General features: G+C 34.9%; 2 protein-coding genes across 2 annotated transcripts; one reads left to right on the plus strand and one right to left on the minus strand.

Moving 5' to 3' along the window:
* Positions 1 to 810: 810 nt before the first annotated feature.
* abcc13 (ATP-binding cassette, sub-family C (CFTR/MRP), member 13) lies at positions 811 to 11,743 on the minus strand. The gene is made up of 23 exons (XM_043225716.1): positions 11,520 to 11,743; positions 11,122 to 11,165; positions 10,915 to 11,044; positions 10,634 to 10,809; positions 10,191 to 10,368; positions 9,797 to 10,048; positions 9,604 to 9,669; positions 8,611 to 8,748; positions 8,028 to 8,174; positions 7,837 to 7,912; positions 7,682 to 7,718; positions 6,310 to 6,367; positions 5,988 to 6,207; positions 5,540 to 5,691; positions 5,157 to 5,312; positions 4,863 to 5,038; positions 4,232 to 4,352; positions 4,052 to 4,153; positions 3,715 to 3,858; positions 2,799 to 2,957; positions 2,380 to 2,546; positions 1,118 to 1,312; positions 811 to 1,019 (listed from the first exon to the last, which is right to left on the minus strand). Exons 2-23 carry the CDS (start codon positions 11,142 to 11,144, stop codon positions 935 to 937), a joined length of 2,958 nt encoding a protein of 985 aa, XP_043081651.1. The 5' UTR covers positions 11,145 to 11,165; positions 11,520 to 11,743; the 3' UTR covers positions 811 to 934.
* Positions 11,744 to 12,467: 724 nt separating this feature from the next.
* Positions 12,468 to 15,631, plus strand: zgc:112408 (uncharacterized protein LOC550260 homolog). Its single transcript, XM_043225717.1, has 7 exons — positions 12,468 to 12,577; positions 12,674 to 12,780; positions 13,001 to 13,070; positions 13,183 to 13,265; positions 13,365 to 13,568; positions 13,858 to 13,992; positions 15,229 to 15,631. The coding sequence occupies exons 1-7, from the start codon at positions 12,481 to 12,483 to the stop codon at positions 15,415 to 15,417; spliced, it is 885 nt and encodes a 294-aa protein (XP_043081652.1). The 5' UTR covers positions 12,468 to 12,480; the 3' UTR covers positions 15,418 to 15,631.
* Positions 15,632 to 16,745: the final 1,114 nt, after the last annotated feature.

The raw sequence follows: 16,745 nt of genomic DNA on the forward strand, positions 1-16,745 counted from the left end.
CCCTTAAACCAGCACCAAAACTATCACTAACCTTACCTGTATCCCATCTCAATAGCAGCAAGTTTTACAATGCGACCACAATAAATGCATCATACCCATTTTTTGATGTAAGTACATAGTAGTTGAGGCCACCTTATATAAAGGGTGACCGATTATGGTCTGAGTGAAAAGACTCCTATATCTCTTTAATGATCTTTTAAAGCGGTTAGATTGTGGAGTAGAGATTTATAAAAAGTTATCTAAAAAGTTACATTTTTTCCAAAATTTGTAACTATCCTTAAAGTAAAAAGATTTGTCATTGATCATTTTTCTCCTCTTTAGTGCTGTCAGTGGTTAGTAACTGTTGTTTTTATTATGCTTTATAAACAATTTTGATTTGATTTCATATAAGAACATGAAAAATATAGATTTTATATTTTATTTTTTTTAAATCAGAAATTTCCATACGTGTATTAAAAACTAAATATAACAACAAAATTAAAACTATGGTCATGGTGACAGAATTTACAGGTGTTTGTTTTTTTAACCCAAACAGTCTGTAATGAAAGAGTCGGTTGCAATGTGGAAAACCGTTGTGAAAAAACTGCTCCTTAATGCAACCTAATGTGTAATTAACTGACAATAACAGCAAAGGAAATAGAGAAGATGAGAATGTGTCAACAAACAGCTTAAACAGCCGCTGTGCGTAACCACAAACAGTCCTCACAAGGGAAGACCTGCTGCTCTCTTGCTTATTATTTATGATATTGCAGGTGCAATTTCCATATGCTTCTTGTAAAGCACTGAAAACAGAGCATCAAAAGTGTCAAAAATATCAACGCTTGTCAAAACACACAGCAATCTTGAAACTTTTTTTTTCATTAAACTTTTTTTTATTAGTGGCAAAATAATAAATCAATGCAAACAGAATAATAATTGGACATAAGAGCTGGTCTCATTGACTGAACAGCGACCCCTGCTGGAGGAGGGTGGAAGAGGCGTCAAACTTCACAGCTTGTCCCTTATTCAAAACCAGCACCCTGAAAGAGAAACAACAGGTCATAAATACCTTACTGGAATATTTGACATTTAACGACAGGATAATTCACTTGTTATATAAAGAACAGTTGCTCCTGACCTGTCAGTGTGCATGACAGTGAGCGGGTTGTGAGTGAGCCACAGCACAGTGCAGTCTTTAAACTCTGTGTGGATCAACTGTCGGAGCAGGTCCTCTGTTTCTAGATCCACACAAGGAAGGGCCTCTTCCACTAGCACGATTCTGACCCTTGCGAGCAGGGCTCTGGCCAAACAGAGCAGCCTCCTCTGGCCAAAGCTTTCACAACACAAAAACAGAAATATTTAACCCATAACAACCACTTGTTTGTTGTGCCAGTACATAAAGGTTGCCATAGAGAAAACTATATTGTTTCATGAGGTAATAAAACAGAGCCGTGGTCCAGACCTGGACTCATGATTGGTTCCAGACGGAACGTGAATCGTTTCATGCTGCAAAATAAGCAGCCTTTATAACCGTTTGGGAAACAACAAATTGGCTCCATTATTTATGCTGCAAAATTAAGATACAACTTTTTAAATATGATTTTTAATAAATCAAATGCGGTGCTTGTAATCTGTGAAATTCTGTTTATTATTTCCTGTATTGATTTTTATTTGTATAAAAATAATAAATAAAATATTTAACACATTATTTAATATTTAATCATTTCTTATTCAGTTGAATACATTTTTATTTACTTGCTATTATTAATGGTCTAGGGCTTGAGCCAGATTGGTCAAATTTTGAAGTTCATATTAAATAGCTGGAAACAATGAATCAGCTAAAGTACTTATTTTCACCCAGTCTGCAAATTTCATTTAATTGATTTATTTTATACTCAAATAAAAAAAGTTGTTTGTGATCCTGTTTTTTTAGATGTATTAATTCAATGTTATATATATTTTAATAAATATTTATTTTATTTTTAATGATTTTCTTAATTTTTAATGATTTATTATTTGTAACATTTTATTTTTTTATAACTTATGTACCTGGCTTTATATTTTGTATTATATCAAATTGACTTATTAGACAACTTCTGTATTGTATAATTTGTTTGGCTATTATTTATTTATTATTTCTTTCATTTACAAAATAACATGGCACCCAACTTGACAATTTATAAAGCAATTTTATCTAAAATTAATATTATGATTTAAGTAAATTTAATTGAAAAAATGTAATAAATAAATAATAGACTGCCTAGATCCTGAGTTGAGTATCACTGCAATATGCTACAATATTTTCTACATTAACCAATTATGTAACTGAATGAAGATCACGTATATACTGGAGCGATGTCAAATGGGCCCGAGGCATATAAAGACTTGATTCCCACACACCTGAAAGCGAAGGAGGTCCTCTGTACAGGGTGCAGCAGCTGAGCAGGTAATAGTCGAACACGCTCCTTCAGATGGCAGAGCTCCAGAGCCAACCACACCTGTGCATCAGTATGCTGAACGAACGGGTCCAGGTTAGCCCTCAGGGGACCAGAGAACAGGACGGGAACCTGTAACACACGGGACACCATAACTCATTAGTGACTGCAGTACCTGGATAATGCTTGTTACTGGCGGAGCCTGGGTCAATCTTGTTTTACATCACACATAATATTGGAGAGCATTCCTTCCACACCCAGTGAAATAGTTCTATTACCTGTCAACACTCCTTCGCCTCCAGTCTTTGATGGTTGCTGCTGTGCCTGGATCGAGCTAGATCTATATTATTCTCTTGTATGCAAATATGAAGCTGTTTGACTAACCTGAGAAATGATTTGCAGACAGCTGCGAAGGTCACGTAGCCCCACGCGGGCGATGTTTACATCATCAATGAGCACAGCGCCGCTCCTGGCCTCTACTAACCGGAACAGACTGCTAACCAAAACATCTGTGTCGGTCTTTCTCTGGCTTACGACCCCAATCTACATATGCACAAGTAAAAACCACCCTGAGGTTGAAATATGGATATATTAAGTATAAAAATAAAATAAATATGATATATAATTACTGAATTTTAAATAAATTATTTAAAATGAATACATTATGTAACTCTAAAATATAACTCCTTATGTTACCCTTATAACAATGATGGTAAAATAGCTAAATTATTATTACTACTACTAATAAATTAACAGCAAATAGAGATGAATAATTAATATTAGTGTGTGTACTGTATATACACATGTACATTTTCAGAAAATGATTATATATCAAATACATTTATTTATAATATAAATTATATGGATAAAAATAGAGATGTAAATAAGTTAAAAGGTTTTCAAAATATATACTGTATATGCATATTTATACATTATGCATATTCACAGAACACATGCATATTACGAAAACAAAACTTTTATTTTGGATTCAGTTAGTTGTGATTCATCGTTTGACAGCACTAATATATATTTTATGGATTTTTATATTTGAGAGTAACATTAATAATCAAAATAAAACAAATCACATATTGATTACTATCAGCTTTTTTTTAAATACTGATATTAATTAGTTATTGATTCATTATTAGGTTTGCAAATAATAAATAATAATATATTTAATAACTCTTAGGCTTATAAATAAATAAGCTAGCTAATTATTAATTAATATTGAATTATTAATAATTGTTTTTCAGTATGTAAATCTTAGGCAAGAAAACAAAAAGATAAACTTTCATATTACCTTTTCCCCTTTTCGGATGGTGAGATTAATTCCTCTAAGAGCTGGTATGAAATTAGAAGAGGATTCAGACTCAAAGTTCGTGAACTTCACCTCTCCGTGCTGGGGCCAGTCACTGGGTGGTCTGTACGAGTTACTCCATGCTGCCTGAGGTAGAACGGGGCAGTTGGCTTTAAGAGGAAATGATATCCAGGGACACTGAGAGGTGACAAGGCATCCTCTTTGGATATTAGTTCACAATGAATTTGACCATATAGGGTTAAGTGTGGAGCGGTGGGAACCCTCAAGCACAAAGAGAAGAAGTATTTACTTGTTGACTATGTATTATGTTAGCCTGTACCTCCTTCTCCACTTTGGCAAATTCACAAAGATTTTGCATGCTCAGCATGTCCATGTTGATATCAGAGACAGCCTTAGGGTATTGGTGAACAGCTTCTTTAATCTGTAACAAAATGTATTCATAATCATTATGGATTAATCAAACAAAACCTAAGTTAGGTATCAGAACAGATAAACTTACATTGAAGGCACAGATCAATGCCAGAACCACAAGCCCTGAGTCTGTTTCATTCTCCAGCAAAATCAGACTGACCACGAATAACACAATCCCAGCAAAGCCATCTAACCGCAACGCAGCCCGACTGCACACAGGTCAAAAATCACACTAATCAAAGCTGCTGTATTAAGTTGCAATAAATGTTTATTTGACATGTTTAGTAGATGTTTATATTTCTAAAATAATATCATATAAAAACAAATAATTTCATATACTGTGTGTATATATATATATATATATATATATATATATATATATATATATATATATAATAATTGTACATAATTATGTACAATTATTTTATTGGCTTGAAAATACAAGGAATCCAAAAACAGGTGCAAAAGAAATGAGAATTAATCACTCAAATGGCGCCCCCTAGTGTACACACTTTTTGGAGTTGCCCTAGTCAAGTGAAACAATATAAAAAGTTCATCATTAAATTCACTGTTCATTAATTAGGTGATTTAATTCAATGTTTGTGCTTTTTATCCAATAAAAAACAAAATAAAAATCAGCTAATTCACAACGAGTGGACCTCTCCGAATCCTTCATAGACTACGAACACAAACAAAATGCAATTAAAAACTTCTTTAACCTTTCTGTGTGGATTTTGTTGTACTTGACCAGCAGGTTTTGATTTAAGGCTTGGAGGCAGTGTGTCAGACACACCTCCCTATGTTTTGGCCCAGAAAGTGGAGCTTCAACACACTGTGTCACATGCTCCAGAGAAGCAACTGGGTTTGCCTCCATGTGCGCTGAAGGAAAGCTTGACTGAAAGAAGAAAAAGAAATGTTAATACATGTATAATAACCATTTGTATCTTCTTTTTGATGTTAAATGGCAGTTTACTTAAGTATAAACCTTCAGGTTTCTGGGAAAACTGATGTACCTGAATACGGAGGAAGAGGATTATCAGTGGGAAGACAGCTAGGCTGAAAAGAGGCATGATGAAGCTGATCAGAGTGATGCTGCACAGTATGTCCAAAAGACTCTTCAACCAGCTGTGCAAATGTTTGGGCAGCTTTTCATCAATCACCTGCGTATCCTAATCCAACATGAGATCACAATGTTTGTTTTTGTTAAAACCGGATTAAGGAAGATCTATCTTGATTTTCCATCATATCTGCTTGTATCTGTTGTATAATATACATACATACTTCCTCAAGGCCACGGGATTGATGACCTGCTACTTCTGGGAATCAAACAGGCCCTTTTTTCGGTTCACTTGTTTTGAACTTTGCTCCACACTGCCTCCTGGGGGACAAAACTCACCTGTGTGAACGCTTGCAGCAGCCGTCTCATGTGAGTCTTCTGGGAATGCACAGGCAATTGAAGAACATCTGACAGAAGCTTTGAGTGCAGTGCATGAGAAGCCCTGAGAGAAGCACAGGTCAGAGAGTAGGCGGCACAGCACACAAGGAAGGCTGCAATAAAAAAAAGCATGAGTTAAAAGAAATATTTCACTCAATCCTAAAGCCATACTAGGTGTATACGACCTATAAAACTAACCTATATGCTTTCGGAGGGGTTGAAATTTTTTTGTTAGAAAAACCCATTGATCTGCAGAGGACATATGATAAATTCAGACTGTGTTCGTCTGCAAGAAGAAAGTAATATACACCTTGGATGGCTTAGGGGTGAGTAAAATATGCCGTAATTTAAAGTTTTGGGTGAACTATTCCTTTCACTCCTAAATATGAAGTTGCAGGTTGACAATAACCTTGCAGGAGTCCGAGCAGTGCGTATGCAGACAGTCTTGAGTTTCTGAGCTCTCTCCAACCTTCCAGGCCTTGCACTTCTTTGGCTTCACCTGTCCATACACTCAGGATGCCATCTTGTGCTAAACTAACAGCACACACAGACAGATAGACAAGCCAGGAAACTGACACCCAGTGCCAGCTGAAAGCCCTCAAATACACCCTGAAGGCCTTTCCACTGCCCTATGAAGACAAGACCACATCGTTACACTAATACTATATTATATATTTCACATATGAATTATTTACCAAATTTTAAAAGTTAAAATAATTTTTGGTACATACTTTTTGGGATAGATTGCGATCAGTTTTCTCATCAGAATGACTGTGCTTATCTTTACACCTGTAAAAATCAATACATCAAAAATATTTAGACTATAAAAGATACAGTGTGCTTGAGGTAAAACTGCAGCAAAAGCATCAGAAGACCAAGCAGCTCACTAATGTGAGACAAAAAGAAAACACTGTTCGGGTTTTCCAAAGAGATGTTACTGGTCCCCATCATCCTGTGACCAGCAAACCCAGCCTGTGTTTCTACACATATCATAATTTCTTAACCTGCACTAACCTTAATAACTAAACCGCAAAGGCCACTCTAGTACACAGAACACAGTGTAAGAAAAGCATGATACATTCTCTCAGAGGGGATCAGAAAGATATTAGAATCAGAAGCACTGCTAATGCTCTTAAATGCACTGATGTTTGTCTTGGATTAAAGCAATTGTAATATATTAATGCTGGATATGTACTGGACAACCAATAGCGCCGGGTCAGGTCATGCACTGTGCTTTACCCAATGTTTTGGAGTCTGCCTAATCAAATGTCAGAGGATAAGGTAACATGCACATAAACATTTGTATTTCTATTATGCTAGCTAAAATTTCAGATTTGATAACAGAAAAAAAGTATATTTTAACATATATTGAAATTGAAAGCATTTATCTTAAATTGTAATAATATTTTACAATATGATTGTAAAACTATGAGACTTCTTTAAATCATGAAAATGTCTTAGCAGACTAAGGGCTGATGTCAGACAGGGCAGATAGACAGGGCTTAGCCAGGATTAAGCCATATACATTTAAGTAATTTTCATAAACTCGCCTTAGAAAGAAGCATTACTGGTGTGTATCTTAAAAGAATAGTTCTCCCAAAAATGAGCTGCAGGGTTTCATTTGGATTTGTCTATGCATGTTTTTTCTCTCTCAAAGATTGTGTGCCCATTGACTTGCATTATATGACTGAGAGACCATAAAAGGTTTGAGTTAAATCTAAGTGTGTGTTCTATTGAAGAAACAAAGCCACACACATCTTGAAAACCCCAGGGGTAAGTAGATAAACATAAAATGTTCATAAATTGGTTGAACTATCCCTTTAAGAAAAAAGGCACTGGAGTGTTTTAGGATCAGTCAGTGCAAGTTTCTTTCAGACTGAAACAGCTCAGATTGAAATTTTACATTTACATTTACAATTAGTCATTTTGCAGACGCTTTTTAGTGACATAAACAGTCCTTTAATTTTAGCCTAGGACTAGGTTTAAGTCTTGTTTGTGAAACAGGGGGTATGTGTTTACATGAGGTTGTTCAATAGATTAATTACAAAATTATAAAACAATAAATAAATGTTATAAAATGCAAAGAAACAAGTACAAACTTACCTGTCACATGGCTGTTGGAAGCCATCAGATGGCTCTTCTGTAACACATAACCGACTTCATAACACTTCATAACTTACCCCCCCCACCCCATCATAATAAAAGAAAAAAAAACTTGTCTCCATGCATCAGTGAGTTCACATATATGGTGATGTTACCTTTTGTAGTAAACTGAGTAGTGCCCAAGTCCTTTGTAAGAAAGATCTTATCCAGATGGCAAACAGACAGGTGTCCCTGCATAAATTATGCTGAGATTAATTAATTTGAACACACATACTAATAAAATACTAAGAAACTTTAGACTTAAGATGTTCAATAACATTTTGATGTTATGTCACATGCATGCTACCTGCTTGAGAACACACCAGAGCCCAGGGAGCTCCAGCAGAGGTTGGCGGAGCAATCTGAAGAAACAGAGGGATGTAAAGATCTGAGACGACGTGAGAACATTCCCATCATCCACCAGCACAAACACACCAATACTAGAAAAGCCAACCTGCACAGAAAGTTAAAGAGCATGGGAAATATGGGTCAAAGAATTTATTAAGGTCATCTGTCCAGTGACAGGTCATGTCCATTCTGATGAAAGAGTGGCATGATGAGGACCAAAATGTTCTGACCTCAGGTTGTAATCTATGAAAGACTTTGATTTGGGTTTTAATCTCAGAGCTCTGTGGATTTGTTTACTTAGTAAGCCCCTGTGCATCTGGAGAAGAGAGGCAAGGTAATTTGAAGCCAAATTCACAGAGAGTAGTTTAGCAGTAGTAAAGTGAAAAACTGAATATTAGTAAGGATATGAAATATTTTGATTATATAGTAAGATAACTACTAGCACTGCAAAAAAATGATGGTCAGCCCATCTTGCTGATGAATATGGTAAAGTAGTATCAGTTTTTTTGTTAATATATTTGTCCTGAATATCAAGCACTCACCAGGAAAGGCAAACAGATAGAGTTGAGCATAGAGAATGCTGTCAGATATCCCAGAATTCTTAGCATCTCCAGTTCTCTGGCTCGTGACTCTGTAACTCTTTCATGGAACCAAGACTCCCACGTGAGAAGCTTCAGGGCCTACACAAAGACAGATTGAAGTCAGGATGGTTCACCTAAAATGAACCTTAATGTATGTTATTCCTTTGTTTCAAACGTTTTTAAGCAGTTTGACACTTCAGTTATTGCTATAATATAACATGACATGTAATTAAAGAAAATATTAACATTTTAAATTTTCTATTATTTCTAATTAGGCACTTAAAAATTATGCATATTAACAATGCCTTGTATGTGGACAGCTAATATAGAACTTTACACTGAAGTGAAATCACAAAAATAAAACCATTAGTCAAAGAGATGCTATTGCGTTTGTTTGTTAGTTTTTAATCAACACAAAATCCAAGTTGGGATTGTCTTTCAACAGCACAACAGCTTCTCAAATACAAAAAAAAAAATTCAGAGCAGGACTTGATTTAGTCCTTCGGGAACTGAGTGGATAGGTGTTGTTTGATAACTTCTGAGATCTCATATGAGTGACAGGTTGCAAAAGGGCAGGAATTATTGTTCTGTTCTCATGCGGATGCATTCATCAGAGAGAAGTTGTTGCAAGGAGTAGAGGTTCATTTGTTTGGTTAAAGATTATGAGGACGCATACATTTTGTCAAATAATAATAAATATATAAATAAACCTTGCAACATTTTCTGAAAAATTAAGTGTCAGTAACTGTCAATTGGATTTCATGTTGACTTTAAAAATTAGTCATTCAAGCTTGAATTTTCCTTCAATCTAAATCAGCTCATGCTCAGATACGTGACTGAGCCATCCTAAGACTGAAATCCTAGAATCAGCTCTGATTAGGATTGAAACAAATTCAAGAGAGTTAGGCCTATAAATGTCAAGATCACATGTAAGGATTAGGAACAGAAAAAAACCTGGTATTTATGCAACATTTCCTTGATGAGTTGTTCGCTCCTTTCCTTGATGATCATCTGAGTTCTCTTAGGAACAACAAACAAAGATTTTAAAACATATCAGCCATTTCCAGAAATACACTGAGCATGCTTCACCTCTTATTTTAAACATGCTAACTCCCAAGGAATTCTTGAGCAGTCTGGCCTTACTAACCTGAAGCTGTTTGGCTTTGTGCTCTACTGCAGAGTTGACAGGGATGAGGACTAGTAGCAATGCCACCCCCACTAGAACTCCTAGACCCAATTCTCCCCACAGTAAGCCCAGACAGAGAGCCACTCTCAGGGGATTGGACCAAAGACAAGCCAATGTGAGCACGAGCTCTGTCACATTGTCAACCTCCCTTAATGCATCTGTCCCCTGAGTGGTGTTTGATTGCTGTTGAGAACTATGGGAAAAAGGCAATGTCTTAAATGTATAGGAGGGGGTGAAATGGAGGGAACATGAAGCATGGAATAAAGAAGATAATCCTTTCAGCATATAAAGAAATTGATATACTTTACTGAATGCAAACTGACTGAGATAATGAGACAATTAATTAGACCTTTACCTTCCTGTAGAGGAAGCCAGCTAGAACCGCTTGTGTATTGGCTGTAATTATCCTGCTATGTTTCTCAAAGTGATGCTGAGAAACAGCACAGCAGCAAACTGCTCCCAAAACCACCAGAGAATGTGTGTATCCTGCCCAGTCAAACACAGCCTGCCTCTCACAGAACAGGATCACCCACCTGAGGTTAAAAAACATGTACAAAAACTATTTCAGCAGCCAATACTGTAGTTTTCAATGTAACGTGATCATTCAGAAACCATTTAAACATGCTGATTTAGTGATTTGATCAATTATTATTAATTGGTGCCTAAATGCTGAAGTTATTTTTCTGAAACGTGATATTCAAGCAAAAAACTGTTCTTTTTAAATTGCAATAATATTTGACAATATAATTGCTTTAACTGCATTTTTAAACAACTTCAAAATCAAAATCACAGTCATACCTGAGTGTCAAAGGAACTAAAATGCTAAAAATATCAGTTGACAGTCTCAGAAGTGCAGCTTTTACTAAGGCTGGACGGAATGTCACCCATATTGCATAAAGGAGAGAATAACCAGTATTGGTTTTTCTGGAGACCAGCAGTGACTCTATTCCAGAATTCTCCTCTAAGTCCAACCTCTGTATGAATAAAATATTAACAGTAAATGTAATTTAAAAGTATGCTTTTCAAAATGAAAACAAGTACAACAGAGGAGTCTGTCTGTTGTGTATCTTCACGGTTACCTCATTGTAGTTCTGTTGTTTTTCCCATTCATGCTCAAACACAGAGGATAGGGTGTGGACAGACTCCTCATTATACAGCTTGCAAAGGTCAGACAATTGCAGCGGTCCCCTGTGGCCCATTACAACCACCCTGAAAACAGAAAAAAGTGTTAAAGCTTGCTGTGTTGATAACATAAAATACCTCCCCACTTATAGGCTTAGACTTACCTTTTTATCCAAAAAAGGTTCATATAGATACGATTTCCTTTCGACTGTGAGCACAAATCAAACAAATCTTAGTACAGTAGTCTTATTCATTGGTGAAAGATAATATGAATTAATAATATGTATTTATTGAATACTGAAGGGAATCAATAGATTTATCCATTAGAAAACGATTAAACATAAAAATATTGTTTGGGAAATACAAAATAAATAAATAAATGTGTATTTCCGAAGGAAAAGAGTTTGGAAAAAAGGAAATCCTATTAACATGTCAAACATCAATTCTTGGCTATAATAATGTGAACCTGCTGGCGTTCTCTTGACAGTCTAAAAATAAGAGAAATTCAGTTTCTGAGTGTATACAGTGTGAAAAAAAAAAGATCAACAAAAGTTGTGCTTACCTAATTTCGGTAAAGGTGGCAGCGTCTAAAAACAATATAATGTCTTGCCGCGTGTTAATGACTGCATCTGCGTCTCCTACAGCTGGAACAAAGGCACCTCACAGAAAAACACATAAAGTAGGCTAAATTTCACGTCACTTACATTTGCTGACGACGTTTACGTTTAAATGTCCTCTTACGTCTTTTGGAATAATTAAAGTACGCTTTCATAGCGGAATTAAACCGCTTCTGGAGGATAAACAGAGCAGCGTGCAGCGTGCGCACATGTCCAATAGGAGCTGCGCTGTCTGCTGTGGGCGTGTTTCCCAGCCGTCAATCACTTTGTTGGATAAACCTTTAAAAATATTTCCTAGTCAATTTTGTTCATTCATACATACATACATACATACATACATATATGCATATATATATATATATATATATATATATATATATATATATATATATATATATATATATATATATATATATATATATATATATATATATATATATATATATATATATATATATATATATATATATATATATATATATATATATATATATATATATATATATATATATATACACACATATTTTTCTAGTTCTTTCTAGAATAAATATTATGAATTTATTTTATTTATTAATATCACATATATAAAAATATTTAATTTGGGCCTCATTCTGTATGTTCAAATACATTATGCATCTGATTGTGCAGAAAAAACTGTTGTTTATAGAATGTGTAAACAAAAAGATGATTTAATGATATATGATAAGGCCTCAAATAAAAATGAGTAAACAAGTAATCGACTTTCAGGTTTAACAGGCGCTCAGTTGTGTTGCTTAGAGACATACCATGCAAAGTTCCATGTTGTGTGTGAAAATGGGCGGTAATGGAAAACGAGAACATATTTAAATCAACCTAAATATCTCACTGAAACTAGATTTCACCAGCAGAAGACAAAAACCGTAAACCATGTCTATAGCTCTGCCTTCTCAGAGTGAGATTTCCCGGAACAAAATTGAACCTGTAGCAAATGAAGACAATGACACAAAAGTCATACTCCAGTCAGGTTTGCTGTGCTTCTGTTTCTTACTTTTTTTAATAATATATTTGTTCAGCTAATTTTGATGCCATTTGAGACAAACCTCTTGCTTTTTTTTATCAGATGGTGGTGAATCCACAAGCTCCGGATTCTGTGGATACCTCCTTACCTTCTTCTCCTTTTTCCTCGTCTTTCTTACATTTCCTGTCTCAGTCTGGTTTTGTATGAAGGTAAGAAAAAAATTACCTAATGTAAAATATACTAACATAACATAAACATTACGATCTAACATAAACATTATGATCCTCAAATTGAAAATCACTTTCATCATTAATTAAAATATATATATATATATATATATATATATATATATATATATATATATATATATATATATATATATATATATATATATATATATATTATCCTATGTATTTCTTTTGTCAAAAGATTGTCCAGGAATATGAAAGAGCAGTAATATTCAGATTGGGACGACTCCTAGGTGGTGCTAAAGGACCTGGTAATTAATTACTATTCTTAAAATCACAAATTTGTAAAAAAAAAAAAAAATACAAAATTTTTTGCTTTGCTTAGTCATAACTAGAAGTTCTTTTTGTTGATTGTTTGCAAAGGTTTGTTCTGGATTATACCGTGTGTAGACACATTTAGGAAGGTTGATTTAAGGACAGTGTCCTTTGACATCCCTCCACAGGAGGTGAGTGATTGTTTGGAAAACATCTACATCTTGTTATTTTTTTTTTTCAATTTATACATAATATTTTTTAATAATGTGACATGTATCACATGTTCTCAGGTACTGACCAAAGACTCAGTGACTATCATGGTGGATGCAGTGGTCTACTATCGCGTCTTTAACCCCACTGTCTCTATTACCAAAGTGGAAAATGCTAATCATGCCACACAGATGATTGCTCAGACAACATTACGAAACATGCTGGGAACTAAGAGTCTGGCAGACATCTTAAAAGATCGTGAGGAGATGTCTGAACAGATGGAGGTAAGATAACCCTTTCTGAAAACAACTCTAAATCTTTAGTTGTTTTACTCCTAAAAATAAAACTGTCCTTATTGGCATGTATGGGTCAATGAAGAACCTTTAACATACATGGAATATTTCCATTCCACAAGGAAGGTTTTTAAGAGAAATCTAAATGTTACTTCTATGGCATAATTGAAGAAATCTTTGGAATCTTTATTTTTAAGAGTATTTCAACATTTTCTTCTGGACAGGAGCATATAAATGCTTTAAATAAACACTGTTCATGGTTTCATCTTTTGCCTGGCAGGCTGTGCTGTATACTGCATCCAAGAACTGGGGTATCAAAGTGGAACGGGTTGAGCTTAAAGACGTCAAACTGCCCACCACTTTGCAGAGAGCCATGGCAGCTGAGGCCGAGGCCACCAGAGACGCCAGAGCCAAGGTGGGTGTCTGAGCACTGAAAGATTGTTACATGCTTCACAAACACATGCTATACTGTCTGTTCTGCCGGGCCTGCCAAGTTTAGTCTTATCAGCTTTGCAGCTTTGTGTTCAGTCTGTCTGGGGAGACACGCTGTTCTCTGATTGGTGGATGAACACCTGCAGCCCCTCACATACGCTCATGAAGTGTAAATGAACTATAACCCCCTTAAGCCAACCAATTTCCAAAACAAGACCTACAGACCAGTAAAGCACTTACAGGTCAAGACATTAGCCTATTTTATTGCTATTTGTGATGACTGACCACTTAAAATATACAGAATATGAAATATATGTATATATTTTGTGACTGTAAATGTAGTTATTTTATCTTGTGGATATATATTTGCGTGTATAGTTACATAGAAATAATTTATTTTTATTTCTGTATTATTCTAATATATTATGATAATAATTTATATAAAATTATAAATCATAAATTAATTAAATATACTATAGTTACATTAAATAATTTCATTTGTGTAATTCAAATGTTATATAACGTTATTTAATATTATAATTTACATTACATATAATTTAAATTACACAAATTAAATTAAAGTTAGTAAATGAATGTAACTGTTTTACATTTAATTAAATCATTTGCGTGTGTATAAAATAATAGATACATATATTTCTCAAGAAGGAAAAATTATTTACACACACACGCACACACACACCAATACAGCTAATTCAATGTAATATACTTTTTTAAATGTATTATTTATATAATGTTTTTTTAATTAACTAGTTGACACACACACACACAAACTTAAATATACTGATCAATCAATCCCCATAAAAAGAAGTGCCATACATCGTTTATTCATCCACCCACCATTCATCTGTTTTCTTTTCTTTTTAATCCATCCACACACAATAGTTCAGTGATGCTAACCTGACCTCCTCTTGAAACACAGCAGGAGCTCTCTCAATAAACACTACAATAATGTGAGTCATATTCCTGACTCGAAACCTGAGTCTTTATGTCCTCACACTATGGCACAGTACAGCGGAAAAACAAACTGGATTTGCTCAATGGAAATTTCCGAGTAATTAAAGGTGTGTGCCAGAGGCCAGACTGTGAATTGGGAGTGTATTTATATGAAGAATGAATTTGTGGTGAAGTGCTTGACCACTGAAGTGTTGCCTTTGTAAAATGAATATATTTAAGTGTGTTCTAATCTATGGTAAAACAGGTGATTGCAGCAGAGGGAGAAATGAATGCCTCCCGCGCTCTGAAGGACGCAGCGAACGTGATGTCAGAGTCTCCGTCTGCGCTTCAGCTGCGCTACATGCAGACGCTCACTGAGATCGCCTCGGAAAGGAACTCAACTATTGTCTTTCCTCTTCCTATTGACTTCATCACTAATTTTATGAAAAGGTGACCTTATGTAGGAGCTATCTACTAACGTTCAAATATCACTGTACAGTACATAGTTTCTCTATGCTTGCAAAACATTCAATATATTATATTTTCCCCTTTGCATTGTTTCATACATATTTGAAATTAAATAAATAGTTTTGTATTACGTGATTAAGTGATCAAATGATGTGGCTAAGCTATGTTCTACTCTGATCTAATCTGCTTGAATTATTTTGTATGCGTTTAAGTAATCTTTTAAGTATGAGAATAAAAAATGATTTTAATCTCTTTGTGTATGCCTATAGACTACGTTAACAACAAGTACGCACATACACAGAGAACTCGATCATCTGACAGAATGACTGTTTAACCCTTGATGCAGTCATACGGTTAATCTGTCAGTCTGATGCAGAAAAAATGGGTACAATGAACCCTGATCGGTGAGTCCCATAATAGGATTGACTACATACAGGAATGGATGGACAGTTTAGTAGTTACTGTAATCTGCCATCTAATCTGTTTCAACCTCACACAGACAAAAACAGCTTCTGTTCTGACCCTGAACCCCAAAGACACACTGTCATAATGCTCTCATTTCTGCTGTCTCCAGTATATATATATATGCTGATACTGATGAAATGAAAAGAAACGTACCTCTGTATTGTAGTCATTTCTGTTGCTGTTGCTACACTCTCATTCCTGCAGGGAATGCAAAGATGGCGTAAAGTAAGTTGCTGAGGCTACAAGATATAGGGTAGTGCTAATTTCATGCATTACTTCATTTGAGGAAACACGATTTTAAGGCACTCGGCAGTGAAGCAATGTGAATGTCTTCTGGGTCATTGTTTTTCTCTGGAGAATGCTCGATATAGGTGAAATATGAAGATCACATTTGTGTATTCGCTGACAGGGTACTATGTACTATGAGAATATGTGCTGATGTGGCCCATTTGAAAGGATCACTCCATTGTCACCTTGTGCCCTTTAATGCAGAACAAAACAACTGGAGGGCAGAATATGCTTAACATTGGAAGAAGCAGCAACAGGAAGTGTCCAAAAAATGTTGGAATCGATCACTCAAAAATTAAACGTTTTGCCATTTGTTTACATTGACACAACAGGAGGTATTTTGAAGAACATTAAGGTTCAAAGATCTTTGGATTCCACTGACATTCAAAATATCTATCTATCTATCTATCTATCTATCTATCTATCTTTTTTTTTGTTTTATTCTAACAAAGGAAGGGAAGTTATACAGGTTTTGAACAACTTAAATACAAGTTATACTTCTTGTTTTAGGATGACCTGTCTCTGTAAAGTTGTTTAGTCATCAAATGCTTCTTTTCATGA

This window comes from Puntigrus tetrazona, chromosome 24 (genome assembly GCF_018831695.1).
Source record: "Puntigrus tetrazona isolate hp1 chromosome 24, ASM1883169v1, whole genome shotgun sequence".
Classification (NCBI taxonomy): Eukaryota; Metazoa; Chordata; class Actinopteri; order Cypriniformes; family Cyprinidae; genus Puntigrus; species Puntigrus tetrazona.